General features: G+C 37.8%; 1 protein-coding gene across 1 annotated transcript in view; it reads left to right on the top strand.

The window, feature by feature from the left end:
• Positions 1–13126, top strand: part of LOC114880931 (metabotropic glutamate receptor 8-like) — a 207224-nt gene that overhangs the window by 131495 nt on the left and 62603 nt on the right. The window contains exon 5 of the mRNA XM_046287428.1: positions 12138–12317. Coding sequence (XP_046143384.1) covers positions 12138–12317 — 180 coding nt within the window. The remainder of the gene's footprint in view (positions 1–12137; positions 12318–13126) is intronic.

A 13126-nucleotide genomic window follows, 5' to 3' on the forward strand; every position in this document is an offset into this window, starting at 1 on the left:
TCTCTTAATTCCATATTCTACGAATTTCAAATTTTTTAAGGGATCCCATTTCAGAAAAAGGTCCAAGTTATGCCAATGGTCGCTGCTATAAATATTTCGGTTTTAATGTGTATTGATGGTGTACTAATGTTTTTGTGATTCACAGTGTAATAGGTGCGTGCAAAGTATGTATTCAGATCCAACGTGTTGAAAACAATATGCGTGTGAACAAAATTAAATTCTGTGGTCTACATTTTCGCACCCGTTTTAACGTTTCACATACTGAATCACATTTCATATTTATGACATGCATTATACAAAATCATACATGAACTCGTGATTCCTTTGAAATGGTACAACTTGCAAGCGAAAGGTTTTCTTTCTAAAGGTAAAAATATACTAAAAATACAGTGAATATAAATATGCATACAGTGGATGATAAAATTATTAGAGCTACAGTATAAAAAATAGAGAATTCGGTTGTGGAGCTGGTTGTGGTAAGACGTGTGCGAGATTGGGCAGTACATATAGGTGTGAATGAAAAAGAGAGAAGAAGAAAGTGGACACTAGATATAGCACGGAAAGAGGTAGAAAGGTACAGATAAGGGTGGAAGAATTAATTGAAGGTAGGGTAGGGATGTAAAGAAGAAAAGAGAGTGCAAAGAAAGCGTAGGAGGTTGAGGTTAGGAGCTAACAAGTGAGAGACAAGAAGACGTGGGTAGCATAGACATAAGAAATATAGACGGAGCATAAACTGCTACTTTAGGTAAGGGGGGCTGTGATAATCGGGGCGAGGAGGGGACTCGTCTGACTTCGACTTATTCCGGCAAGACTCGGTAGTATTCGGCTCATTTTTCACATGTATGTATGTACACCGACAATGAGTTGCATTGATTTGTCGCAGTGAAGTTGGTCACGCATTCACTCATCGACGCGGCGTGAATGCGTAGTGAATTTGTAGCCAACTTCACTGCTACAAGTTCAATACAACTCATCGTACGGATGCGAAAAGCCGAACATACCCGAGTCTGCGTTTACGAAAATAGTCGAAGTCAGATGAGTTCCCCCCTTACCGCGATTATCACTTACCCCTCGTAGAAAGGCTCCGTCTATACTTCTTATGTCTATGGTGGGTAGCGGGAAGAAAGGGTGGAGCGACTAACGTTGCAGGGCACTGACGCGCCATCTATAGGTTAAGATTAGTTAGTTTTAATTTCTTACGATTAGTCGTTTGCACAGCCGACTCTAGTAGTACTTACTAGTCGTGCTGAAGTAAAAATGGCAACACCGTGGGAGTACGGTCTGAATATATCAACACCTACCCTACTCTATCTGCCTCCCGGACTCCCAGCCAATCAACATCGTCAGACTCCCGGTTACTCTCTGGCCTTCACATAACCTCTTTGGTTTCGTTCCAATAATTTCGTTTGTTTCAAAGTTTTTATTAACTTATATACACGTTTATCAATTCTTAAATGTTTCAATTTGATCCAAAGATAGTTTCATTTTGCTTCATACCTAAATTTTCTTGAAACCACTGTAAATATTTCAAATATCATGCTTCACAACACCAAACTACTTCGGGAATACACAAAATATATACATATCACATTTATAAGAATTTTCTACTACCACATCACTTCTACTTGCCATAGTTGCAATTGTTTATACATAATTAATACAAAATAGTGTATATTACTACAGCTTTTAATTAAAAAAGACGTTAATTACAATTCCGAGCACAGGACTCTGATTTTGAAAATAGGACTCCCGATTGTCACATGGGCGGCATAGCTAGTACTATAGAGTTGATTGTGTCGTTTGGTTTAATTTAATATCTTTTAGTTTAAGTAGTTGGTAAACCTAGTTTTAAGACACGCACCCCCGATTTTTGTAAGGGTACATTAGAAAGCGTTGTTATGCCAAAGAACACAGAAAGAAGAAATAAAGTGCAATAGTTCTGTGCAAAAAGTAATCTATCGACGTTTAATTACCAAAACCACATTTTCCGTGGCTTTCCTTGAACTGTTCCACTACAATGACCCGAAGTGAGAAACACCTAGGGAGAACGAGAGGAAGAAGGGAGTAGAAGAGGTCGGTTAAGTCGGTAAAGAAGGAAAAGGGGGAAGGTAATAATACCCCAAGAATGGAAGAGGATAAGGATAGGAAGAAAATAGAGGAAGGAAGAGAAGAGGCAGGGAGGTCGGATAAGGGCGGAAGAAGGGGAAGACCGACGAATGTGGAGATGCTGAGGAAAGAAAGGAGTGTGAGTGTGGGAAGTATGGTGAATCTAGAGGAAATATGGATGAGGAAGAGAGAGGAGAGAGAAGCTGAAGAAGAGGTGAGGAAAAAGACAGGGGAGTGGATGGATGTTCAAGGAAAACAAATTGATGGTGACATCTCCAGAAAAGAAGAAAGAGAAAAAGGAGAGAAAAGGAAGAAGGATAAGGGGAGATAAAAGATATGATTAAAGAATTAGGAGAGAGGATGGAATCAAACATGACAGTGCTAGGAAAAGAGCTAAGAGGGGAGATAGAAAAGATAAAAGAAGGAATGGAAAGAAGAGAAGATAGACGGATGGAACAGAAGAGGGATATGGAAAGGAAAATAGAAATACTGATGGAGAAAGTAGAGGAGTTGGAGAGGGGGGTGAAGTAGAACGTAAGATGGAAGGAGCTAGATAAGAAAGTTAAAAAGATAGAGCAAACGACGGAAGGGAAAAGAAAAGAGGATGTATGTGAAGAAATATTAGGGAAGAGAGTGAGAGGATTGAAAAAGAAATTGGAGTGGAAGGAAAAGGAAGAGAAGAAGAAAAACATAATAATTAAAGATATAAAAGCAACAAGAGAAGAGATTAAGAAGAGAACGGAAGGGATTCTAAAAATAATTAGGGTAGAAGACTCAATAGAAGAGACAAGATCGGTGGGGTATATAGGAGGGGGGAAGGAAGTGAATATGATACAGATAAAGTTAAAATCGACGAAGTATAAAAAATAGATTCTTTGTTGTTATGCGAAATTAAAAATTATAATATGACAATTTTTATTCTTGGTAATTTCTAATTAACAATTTAGTTAAAAAATTATTAAAAAATCAATTATTTATGCAGATGGCTCTAATAATTTGATCATCTATTGTATGTATTGAAAATGTATTGGTAATAAAACATATATTAATGTACCTATATGTGCGTAGAAAGTTTTTTTTTTGTGTGACTGCATATGTATTAATTATAAATACTATTTTATCTATACTATCAATCTTATCGATGGTTGGTTATAATACTATGTAATTACAGCTTAACCAAATGAAACTGAAAAGAAATAAAGATTCTGAAAAAATTAAAATAAAAATTCTGAAAAAAAATTAAACAAATATTTTTAATCTTTTGCAACAGGATGAATTATTTATATTAATTTTTCATGAAATTTGGTATTCTACTAGGTGTAGTTTTATTGGTATTAAAAACAAAAGAATATCTTTATACTGGAATATAATTATCTTAAGCAAAGGTACCATAACCATCGAAGAACCAGCTAAAAGCGAAACGACACAACAGGTCGATACAGGCTCGTTTGTAACCCACAGCTGAACTTTCGTTATGCAAGCATTAGATCGAGCTTTTTAATGCAAAATGTGACTGAATTTTACTTTGCAACATATAAATTTCATCCGTTCGGAAGTTACATATACAGAATGTTCAATTTCAAACATAACAAGTGGAATATCTTGTACATAATGCATTAAAAAAAAAAAAAAAAGTCTCGTATAAAACTTGTAGAGTTTCGAGGGGCGCGTAATATAGTAATGCTAATGTGACCTTGGGCAATATCTTCAAGGTCAAATTGAAGCTAGATTAAGTTTTTAAACGGAAACCCTTATTTCTTATCGTAACATCTTATTACATTAATTAATTTAAACAACTTTTACCTGAAGCATTTTTTTTATTTATCTAATATTTTTGTAAAAACTTGGTAACTTGAAAACTTGTTCTTCTATATACACCTACAAATTTTATCTTTTTTGAAGATCTATTAATAAATTATTACTTCTTTTCTGAATCGTTTCTTTCCGTCACTTGATTTTCAATGGTATTCTAGTCAATTAGAAAAACATATAATAAATAGACTGAACATGTGTTCAGAGTGTTTACATTGTTAACGCCAATCCACGCAATTTTATACTCACTAAAAAAGATAGTTACAGTAGTGCGATCACAGTTACAGTTACAGTTATGTGATCATTAGAGTAAGTTGTGTTACCAATTTCTATTCTTTTATCACTTGCTGTTATGGTACGTTACACTGATGTGGAATATCGTGGCATGTTTTTAAGTTATGGTAAATGTGGACGAAATGTTAAAGAAGCTGCTAGAGTTTATCATCAAAGATGCTATACCTACGAAATACTTGAATATTTGAAAATACAGGATTGCCTCGAAATAAGCAACTCGCTATCCCCTCTTCTTTGTTTGAAGTCGCCCTTAAAGTGAAAGGCACGAAAATGAGTGAGTGATCTGTTTGCCGCTACCTCGGATCTCTTACTCGTTTCTACGAGTGACGTATGTTGGACGATCTCTCATTCGTCAAGCCGAAAAGCATATCTGCTTCGTAATAAACAACTGTTCGGTCCCGAGCGAGTTGCTTATTTCGAGACAATCCTGTACAGGGTGTTCGACAACAGGTGGGAGATTTTTAAAGGGGTGATTCTAGGGATCAAGAATGACGAAATAGCGTTTGCGGCTTTGTTTTCCAGTAATTAATGTTTAAAAATTCGAGTAAAAAGCGTCTAAAACCTGCTATCTGTCCAGCAACGACGAGTAAACATCAGGTCAGCAGAGATGGGTACAGTCATAACCAAGAAGAGAAAGCCGAATGGTGCAGTATGTACACTCACAAGGAAGGTTAGGGAACCCGGAAATTCCAAAAATTATGAAACTTCGCATACAAGTACAGTAAGTCATCCGTAATATGACCCTGTTTTCCGTTGGTGCCATAATTCGGTTTTAAAGGGTGAAATTACCCCTTGAAAAAAATTCGAAACTTTCTTTTTTGTGGAATATCTTAAAAACGGTGAGAGATATGAAAAAATAGTTTAAACAAAAGTTGCACAGTTCTGTTGTGTTTACAAAATGGCGTCAAGAAAATTTTTGAAAAGTGCATAATTTTTTAGTTACCCCTCCCCTCCAACATTTTCTTGACGCCATTTTGTAAACACAACAGAACTGTGCAACTTTTGTTTAAACTTTTATTTCATATCTCTCACCGTTTTTAAGATATTCCACAAAAAAGAAAGTTCCAAATTTTTTTCAAGGGGTAATTTCACCCTTTAAAACCGAATTATGGCACCAACGGAAAACAGGGTCGTATTACGGATGACTTACTGTACTTGTATGCGAAGTTTCATAATTTTTGGAATTTCCGGGTTCCCTAACCTTCCTTGTCAGTCCCATCGAAGTTGTCGCAGTGAAGTTGGCGCGCTAACGCATTCACGCCGCGGCGGCGTTAGCGCGCCAACTTCACTGCGACAACTTCGATGGGACTTAGTGTACCGAGACACAGAATAGCACGAGGTAAGTTTCTACTATTCAATGATTCTTGGTTATGACTGTACCCATCCCTACTGACCTGACGTTCAGTCGTAGGTGCTGGGCAGATTGTAGGTTTTAGGTGCTTTTTACTCGAATTTTTAAACGTTAATTACTGGAAAATAAAGCCACAAACGCTATTTCGTCATTCATGATTTTCGTCTTATTTTGATCCCTAGAATCATCCCTTAAAAAATCTCCCACCTGTTGTCGAACATCCTGTATATTAGATAAACAAAAAAAAAAATGCTTTAGATCAAAGTTATCCAAAGTAAATAGTAAAATAAAATTTTGTAATAGAACATATGGTTTTCCTTCTAACAAATTCATTCTTACCTCAACCTGACCTTGAAGACGTTATCCAACGTCACATTAATAATATTACGTATGTTATATGGCCCTCGAAATTCTACAACTCGTGTATGAAACATTTTTTCCTGAAAAGTATTGTTTACGAAATATTTTACCTGTTATGTTTGAAATTTAAACACTTTGTATAAACAGTTGAGCGTTTTCAGTATATTTTGTAAGAGCCCGTGTTGGGACAGCGACGTTGTCCAGAGTCCCGTTAGGTACCGTCGTAAAACATCTGGGGCCCTTATGACGACGGGAATTGGCAAGGGCCTGATCGTCCTCACCCCCTCGCACGGCGATGACGACCAGGCCTCGGAAAGCGGAAGGTTAAGGGTTTTTCCAGAAAGAGTGGGGCGCGGACCTTCCTTTTAAGGAACGGGAAAAGAGCGCAGAAGGCAGAAGGAAAGTAATAGCGGATTTGACTGCATGTAACGATTAGAAGTGGAGAGTGTGAGAACGCGTATTAAAAATATATCCTGACTCTTGGACTTTTATTTAAACACCCTTACAAATTCAGAAGTGGGATCAAGGATCCAAAACGGAAAGGTCCGTGGAAATTGTGTAATCGACAGTGCCGTTCATATTCTGTGTGACTCTCTTCGCGAGGTTCTTTGTGATTAATTTTCTGTGTGACAATTTTACGATTCTGTGTGACAATTTTTGTTTCGTTTCTGTGTGACAGTTTTTTCTGTGTAACAATTTTTTTTTTTTTTTAATTTCTGTGTGACGTTTTCTGAAGTGTCTGTGCGACACTGTATTTGACCTTCCTGGTGATTATATCAGTGGCGTTTTTATAAATTCGAGGTGACTTTACCATGTCACATTCAGTGGGAAGAAGTCAACGCGATTTCCTTCTATCTGATTTGAAGGAGATACTGCGTCAACGTGGTTTGTCAACGACAGGCAACAAAGCCGAATTAGTGCAGCGCCTTGATGAGAACTTTCCGGATCGAGCATGGGAGGTTGACGTAACCCCACGTTCGAAAAAAGGTGGAGAGGCGGCCGCAGAGGGCAATACCACGGTTAGAGAGGACGAGATACAGCCGCAGGCAAGCATCCCCCAGCCAGAGGCACCGTCTATGCAAGATGCATCAGCAGAAACCCCTTCTGATCGTCTTCTACGTATGGAGATGGAACTAATGCGTCGAGAGCAAGAACTCATGCAAAGGGAGTTACAGGTGCTTCGGCGTGAAAACCAAATGTTGCGAAGTTCTCCGGGTTCCAGTTTGGAAACTGGAAGAAGAGTTGGTCCGAGCGTGAAGGCGATTGGTGAGCTGTTAGGAGAATTTAGTGGAGCTGAAGATTCTTTCCAAAATTGGAAAAAGCAACTACAACTGCTAATTTCCACGTATGAGTTGGACGAAAATTTAACGAAAATCCTGATTGGGTCAAAACTAAAAGGAAAAGCGTTGAGCTGGTTTCAATCTAAAACGGAGCATTTGGAAATCAGAACCGATGAACTTTTAGGACGCATGGAATTAATGTTTGGACATCGAGAAAGCCGGTTAGAGGCTCGCCGAAAATTTGAAAATAGAAGATGGGTCAACGCAGAAAATTTTAGCGAGTATTTCCACGAAAAGCTAATTTTAGCTAACCGTGTACCAGTTGACAATGAAGAAATTGTTGATTCCATAATAGACGGAATTTCGGACGTCAATCTGCGGAACCAAGCACGCATGTGCAACTTTAAAACGGCACCGGCGTTGTTAGAAGCTTTTCATAAAATCAAGTTGCAATCCACCACGAAGAGTCTGGCGACGCCAGGTACGTCAACGTCTCGACCAAGAACAATGGAGCCAGCGATGACGAGGAAGTCAACGGAGCAGGTAGCACTGGCACGCTGCTACAATTGTAACAGGATGGGTCATTGGTCACAGGATTGTCGCCTACCGAAGAGGGCAAAGGGTTCTTGTTTTGGCTGCGGAGAAATGGGTCACCTGCTGCCTACCTGCCCCAAGAGAGAGAAGCCCCAAATTACCTGCGTGCAGAAGCTCCCGTTACAAGGAGACGAATTTCACCGGAATATTAGCTTCGTAATGAACAATTTAGAAGTAAGGCTACACACCTTGTTCGATACCGGGAGTCCAGTAAGTTTTATAAAAGAATCATTTGTTCCTTGCGAAATAGATAAAGTAGATGATAGCATGCGCAACCGATTCGTAGGGATTAACAAGTCACCATTAAATCCGATAGGCACAGTACACGCTGCGGTTGTACTTGATAATACTTGTAAAAATATTTTACTTTTGGTTGTACCAGATCAAACAATGTCCACGGCGGTGGTACTAGGCCGAGATGCACTTAAATCATTTAAAATCACATTGGCAAAATCAGAAATCGAAAATGATGCTGTTTTAGAAATTTTGAACATTCTTGCAAGTCCGATGGAGGATGACGTGGTAGATTCGTTAAACATTAGTACCGGAGTAACTTATGATGAGCGCGAAAAATTCAAAAAAATGTTTAAACAAAAGTATTTGCAACCACCGCGTCCAACATTACCCCGCGTTAATGCCGAATTGAAATTAGTTTTAAATGAAAACAAACCTTTTCACACTTCACCACGACGAATTTCCTACGCTGAAAAAGAACAATTAAGAAAGATGTTAGATGGATTATTAAACAAAGGAGTTATTAGAGCAAGCGATTCTGAATACGCGTCACCGATTGTCTTGGTAAAAAGAAAAATGGAGAGCTCCGCATGTGTGTGGACTATCGAACGTTGAACAAGGTCCTTGCTCGCGATAATTATCCACTTCCGCTGATCGAGGATCAGGTAGACGTTTTGTGCGGGAAAAAATATTATAGTCTGTTAGATTTGAAAGACGGGTTTCATCACATCAGCGTATCAGAAGATTCCGTAAAATACACTGCATTCATCACGCCATTAGGTCAGTTCGAATACATGAGAATGCCTTTCGGCCTCAAAACCGCACCATCTCGGTTTCAGAGGTTTGTCAATGAGGTTTTCTCGGAACTAATTAAATCAGGTGATGTTGTTGTATACATAGACGACATATTAGTGGCGACCCAAACGTGGGAACATCATTTTCAAATTCTAAACCGCGTTTTTGAATTACTTGTAGAAAATAAAATGGAGTTAAGAATAGATAAGTGTAAGTTTCTGTATAAAGAAATAGAATATTTAGGGTATTACGTAACCGAAGAAGGCATCAGTCCGCCGAAAAGTGGGGTGGAAGCGGTTAAGAAATTTCCAATACCACAGAATACTCGTGGTGTACAAAGTTTTTTAGGACTTAGCTCGTATTTCCGTAAATTTATTGAGGGATTTGCTTTCATTGCTAAACCGTTATACAACTTGCTGAGAAAAGACGCTAAATTTAAATTTGGGGAAGAAGAATTAGAAGCATTTAACAATTTAAAAACAAAGCTAGTAGAAGCCCCGGTGTTAGCTATTTATAACCCAAAAGATGAAACCGAGCTCCATTGTGACGCCAGTTCAATGGGTTATGGGGCAATCCTCATGCAACGGAAATATGACCTGAAATTTCATCCAGTATTCTATTTTTCAAAGCGTACCACCGAAGTCGAAAGCAGGTATCACAGCTTTGAACTTGAAGTGTTAGCTATAATTTACGCGCTGAGACGTTTCAGAGTTTATTTATATGGGATTAAATTTAAAATCTTAACAGACTGTAGTTCACTTCAGATGACTTTAAATAAAAAAGAAGTAAATCCACGAATTGCGAGATGGGCGTTGGAGCTTCAGAGCTTCGATTACGAAATAGTGCACCGACCGGGCGCACGCATGGCACACGCGGACGCGCTTAGTAGATCCACTAATGTCCTAGTCGTGAATGGAAACTCGTTCGAGTTGGACTTGGCGTTGATGCAAAATCGGGACCCCGAAATTTCCAAAATACGGGAGAAATTAGAAACTAGAGAAGATGGATTTTTTGAAATGCGAAACGGTCTCGTTTATAGAAAGTATGGAAATGAATTATTGTTTTATGTACCGCAAAGTATGGAGAAAAACGTTATCTATCGGTATCATGACGAGATGGGACACCTGGGAACGGATAAAACTAGCAGTACTATAATGCAAAATTATTGGTTTCCGAAATTAAAGTCTAAAATTGTCGATCACATTAAGAATTGTTTAAAATGTATCGCATATTCACCATCGGCGGGAAGGGTTGAAGGATCCCTACATAACATACCCAAAGGAAATGTTCCATTCGTCAGGGTACATATAGATCATTTTGGTCCGGTGGACAGGACAATGAATATTAAAAAGTATGTGTTTTTAGTAGTAGACGCGTTCACAAAACATGTAAAATTATACCCGACGAAAACTACCTCCGGAAAGGAAGCAATCGCATGCTTGAAAACATATTTTTCCCATTATAATAAACCGGAAATGGTTATTTCGGACAGAGGCAGCGCGTTTACGTCCAAAGATTTTGAGAACTTTCTTTTAGTGAATGGTATCAGGCATGCGAAAGTAGCCACGGCATCACCCCAGGCAAACGGGCAGGTAGAAAGGGTCAATCGAGTGCTAGGACCCATGCTAGCAAAAATGACCGAGGACCGTCCGGGAAAACGATGGTATGAGGTAATAGAAGACGCCGAGTACGCACTAAACAATACGGTGAATAAAGCCACGGGTGACACACCGTGCAAGTTATTATTCGGAGTAGACCAAACGGGTAAAGTGCCAGATGTGTTAAAAAAGTGTGTTCAAACTGAAGCAAGTCGCGAACCTTCAAAATTAGAAGAGTGTCGTCGCGTAGCCGCGGGAAAAAATTTGCAACAGCAAAATTATAATAAGACGTATTATGATAAGAAACACAAACCGCCTTACGAGTATCAAGTCGGAGATTATATTATGTTAAAGAATTTTGTAAGTACTCCTGGGGTCTCCCAAAAATTGATTCCGCAATTTAAGGGACCCTACGAGATTATAAGGAAATTGCGAAATGATCGTTACGTTGTAGCGGACGTTAGAGGTTTTCAAAACACTCAGAGACCGTACCAGGGTACTTGGTCATCCGCAAATATGAGACCTTGGTGTCCAAATTAGTTTAGGTTTTTGTGAAACTAGAAATAGTAAATTTATATTTTAGAGTTAGGTTTAGAAATTTTAAGTTTATAATAGCAAATAAATTAAGCTTTATGTGCGAATAGACATGAATAGACGAGACCAGGGGGTCTCGTATGTCAGGATTGGCCGAGTTGTAAGAGCCCGTGTTGGGACAGCGACGTTGTCCAGAGTCCCGTTAGGTACCGTCGTAAAACATCTGGGGCCCTTATGACGACGGGAATTGGCAAGGGCCTGATCGTCCTCACCCCCTCGCACGGCGATGACGACCAGGCCTCGGAAAGCGGAAGGTTAAGGGTTTTTCCAGAAAGAGTGGGGCGCGGACCTTCCTTTTAAGGAACGGGAAAAGAGCGCAGAAGGCAGAAGGAAAGTAATAGCGGATTTGACTGCATGTAACGATTAGAAGTGGAGAGTGTGAGAACGCGTATTAAAAATATATCCTGACTCTTGGACTTTTATTTAAACACCCTTACAATTTTGACAGATTGTTTTGACGCCATAATGGCTTCTATCCATAATTCGTCCAATGAGTGAAGTCGATATCTGTAAAGAGATGCACCAGATAGCGTTCATTTTGGTAGAATAACTCGAACTTACTTATAAATATGCTTTACACGTGTTAGGTTAGGTCATCTCTACGGACCAATCAAACTGTAGATAGAAATCAATATGGCGCCAAACTAACCTCAAAAGTGCGATAAAATCATTCAGTTTTACATACGCATAACTTTCGAACGGATGGATTCGTAAAGTTAAAACTTACATTTTTTAATTTTTCTCGCCGAATATTATTAGAACGTATAAAAACAAATCAATATTTTTGTGTACCTCAAAGTAAAGTTCAGCCTGAAATAGTAAAGGGAGATAATGTCTTAGAAAAATATTAAATATTTATATTACTTATATAAAATATTGTTTTGTTTTGTTGAAATATTAATATTTATTTCCTACACAAATATAGCATTTAGATATTTTTCAAGGAAAGTAATGGATCAACAGTGACCCGGTGTCGGCTGGACAAGGAATAAACAGACAATTTTTAAATACAGTAGTTTTAATTAATTTTATGAAAAGAAACATTAAGAGAATGGTTCATATTTATAACTATGAATGATGAATAAATAAATAAAAGGATGATAATTACTCTGACTGCAGATACCACAAATAAGCTATGCGTCAACGAGCACAGAACTGTCGGATAAAAGTCGCTTCGAATATTTCAGTAGAGTAGTACCGCCAGATAATTTTCAAGCCCAAGCCATGGTGGAAATCATTCATCAACTCGGGTGGAAGTATGTTTCAACGGTCGCAGTTGAGGGTGATTATGGAGAGAAGGTAATTAAATTTATACGCTCTTAGTACGAACAAAAAATTTTCATTTTTCATCAGTTAGTCTAATGTTCACTTTACTGCTGTCTTCTTTATCTTTTTAATAAACCTTGCCTTATGAATTTTAAGTCCGTAGCATATTGCAATACGTACATTTCGGAATATAAAAGTAGAAAAGCATAAGAATTTAAAAATTTCATAATGAAATATAACTAAACAATAGAACTGCATGTCATTTATTTACACACTTATTTTTAATGTTAATTTGAACATTGACTGTTATAATAAAAACAGTCTTATTTGAATTAATTTTTTAATCCGATGCTTTAACTTAATTCTTTGGATTAATATTGTAATTTCATGATATGTGTTCAAAATTTGTTTTTGTTCTTATTTTTTATTATTAATTAAATTTCATTCCTTACGCTTACCATTAGCATTTCTATGGTAGTGAACATTAATGATGGAACATTAGGTATACAAATTTAATGATAAAAATGATGGTACGTTTTATTAAAAAAGTGAATATTTATTCAAATTAAGAAACCAAAATTAATATGTTAACCACCGCACTGAAAATAGACGTTACGGTAGACTACTCCTGTTATGTATGTTGCCATGTGAATATTTTGAACGTGAACTTCCATCATTATAGTCTATAAAGTTGATACACGTCTATCTCTTCTCCCCCTCCTCCAAAAAAGAGCTTGAAAGTTTAAAAAATTGTCCATTCTTGCAACCCTCTCGCGGCAATATAACGAGAGTCTACTGTAGTAAAATATCGACAAACTCTGATTATTAGGAAAATGAACAGT

This window comes from Osmia bicornis, chromosome 10 (assembly GCF_907164935.1).
Source record: "Osmia bicornis bicornis chromosome 10, iOsmBic2.1, whole genome shotgun sequence".
Taxonomy (NCBI): Eukaryota; Metazoa; Arthropoda; class Insecta; order Hymenoptera; family Megachilidae; genus Osmia; species Osmia bicornis.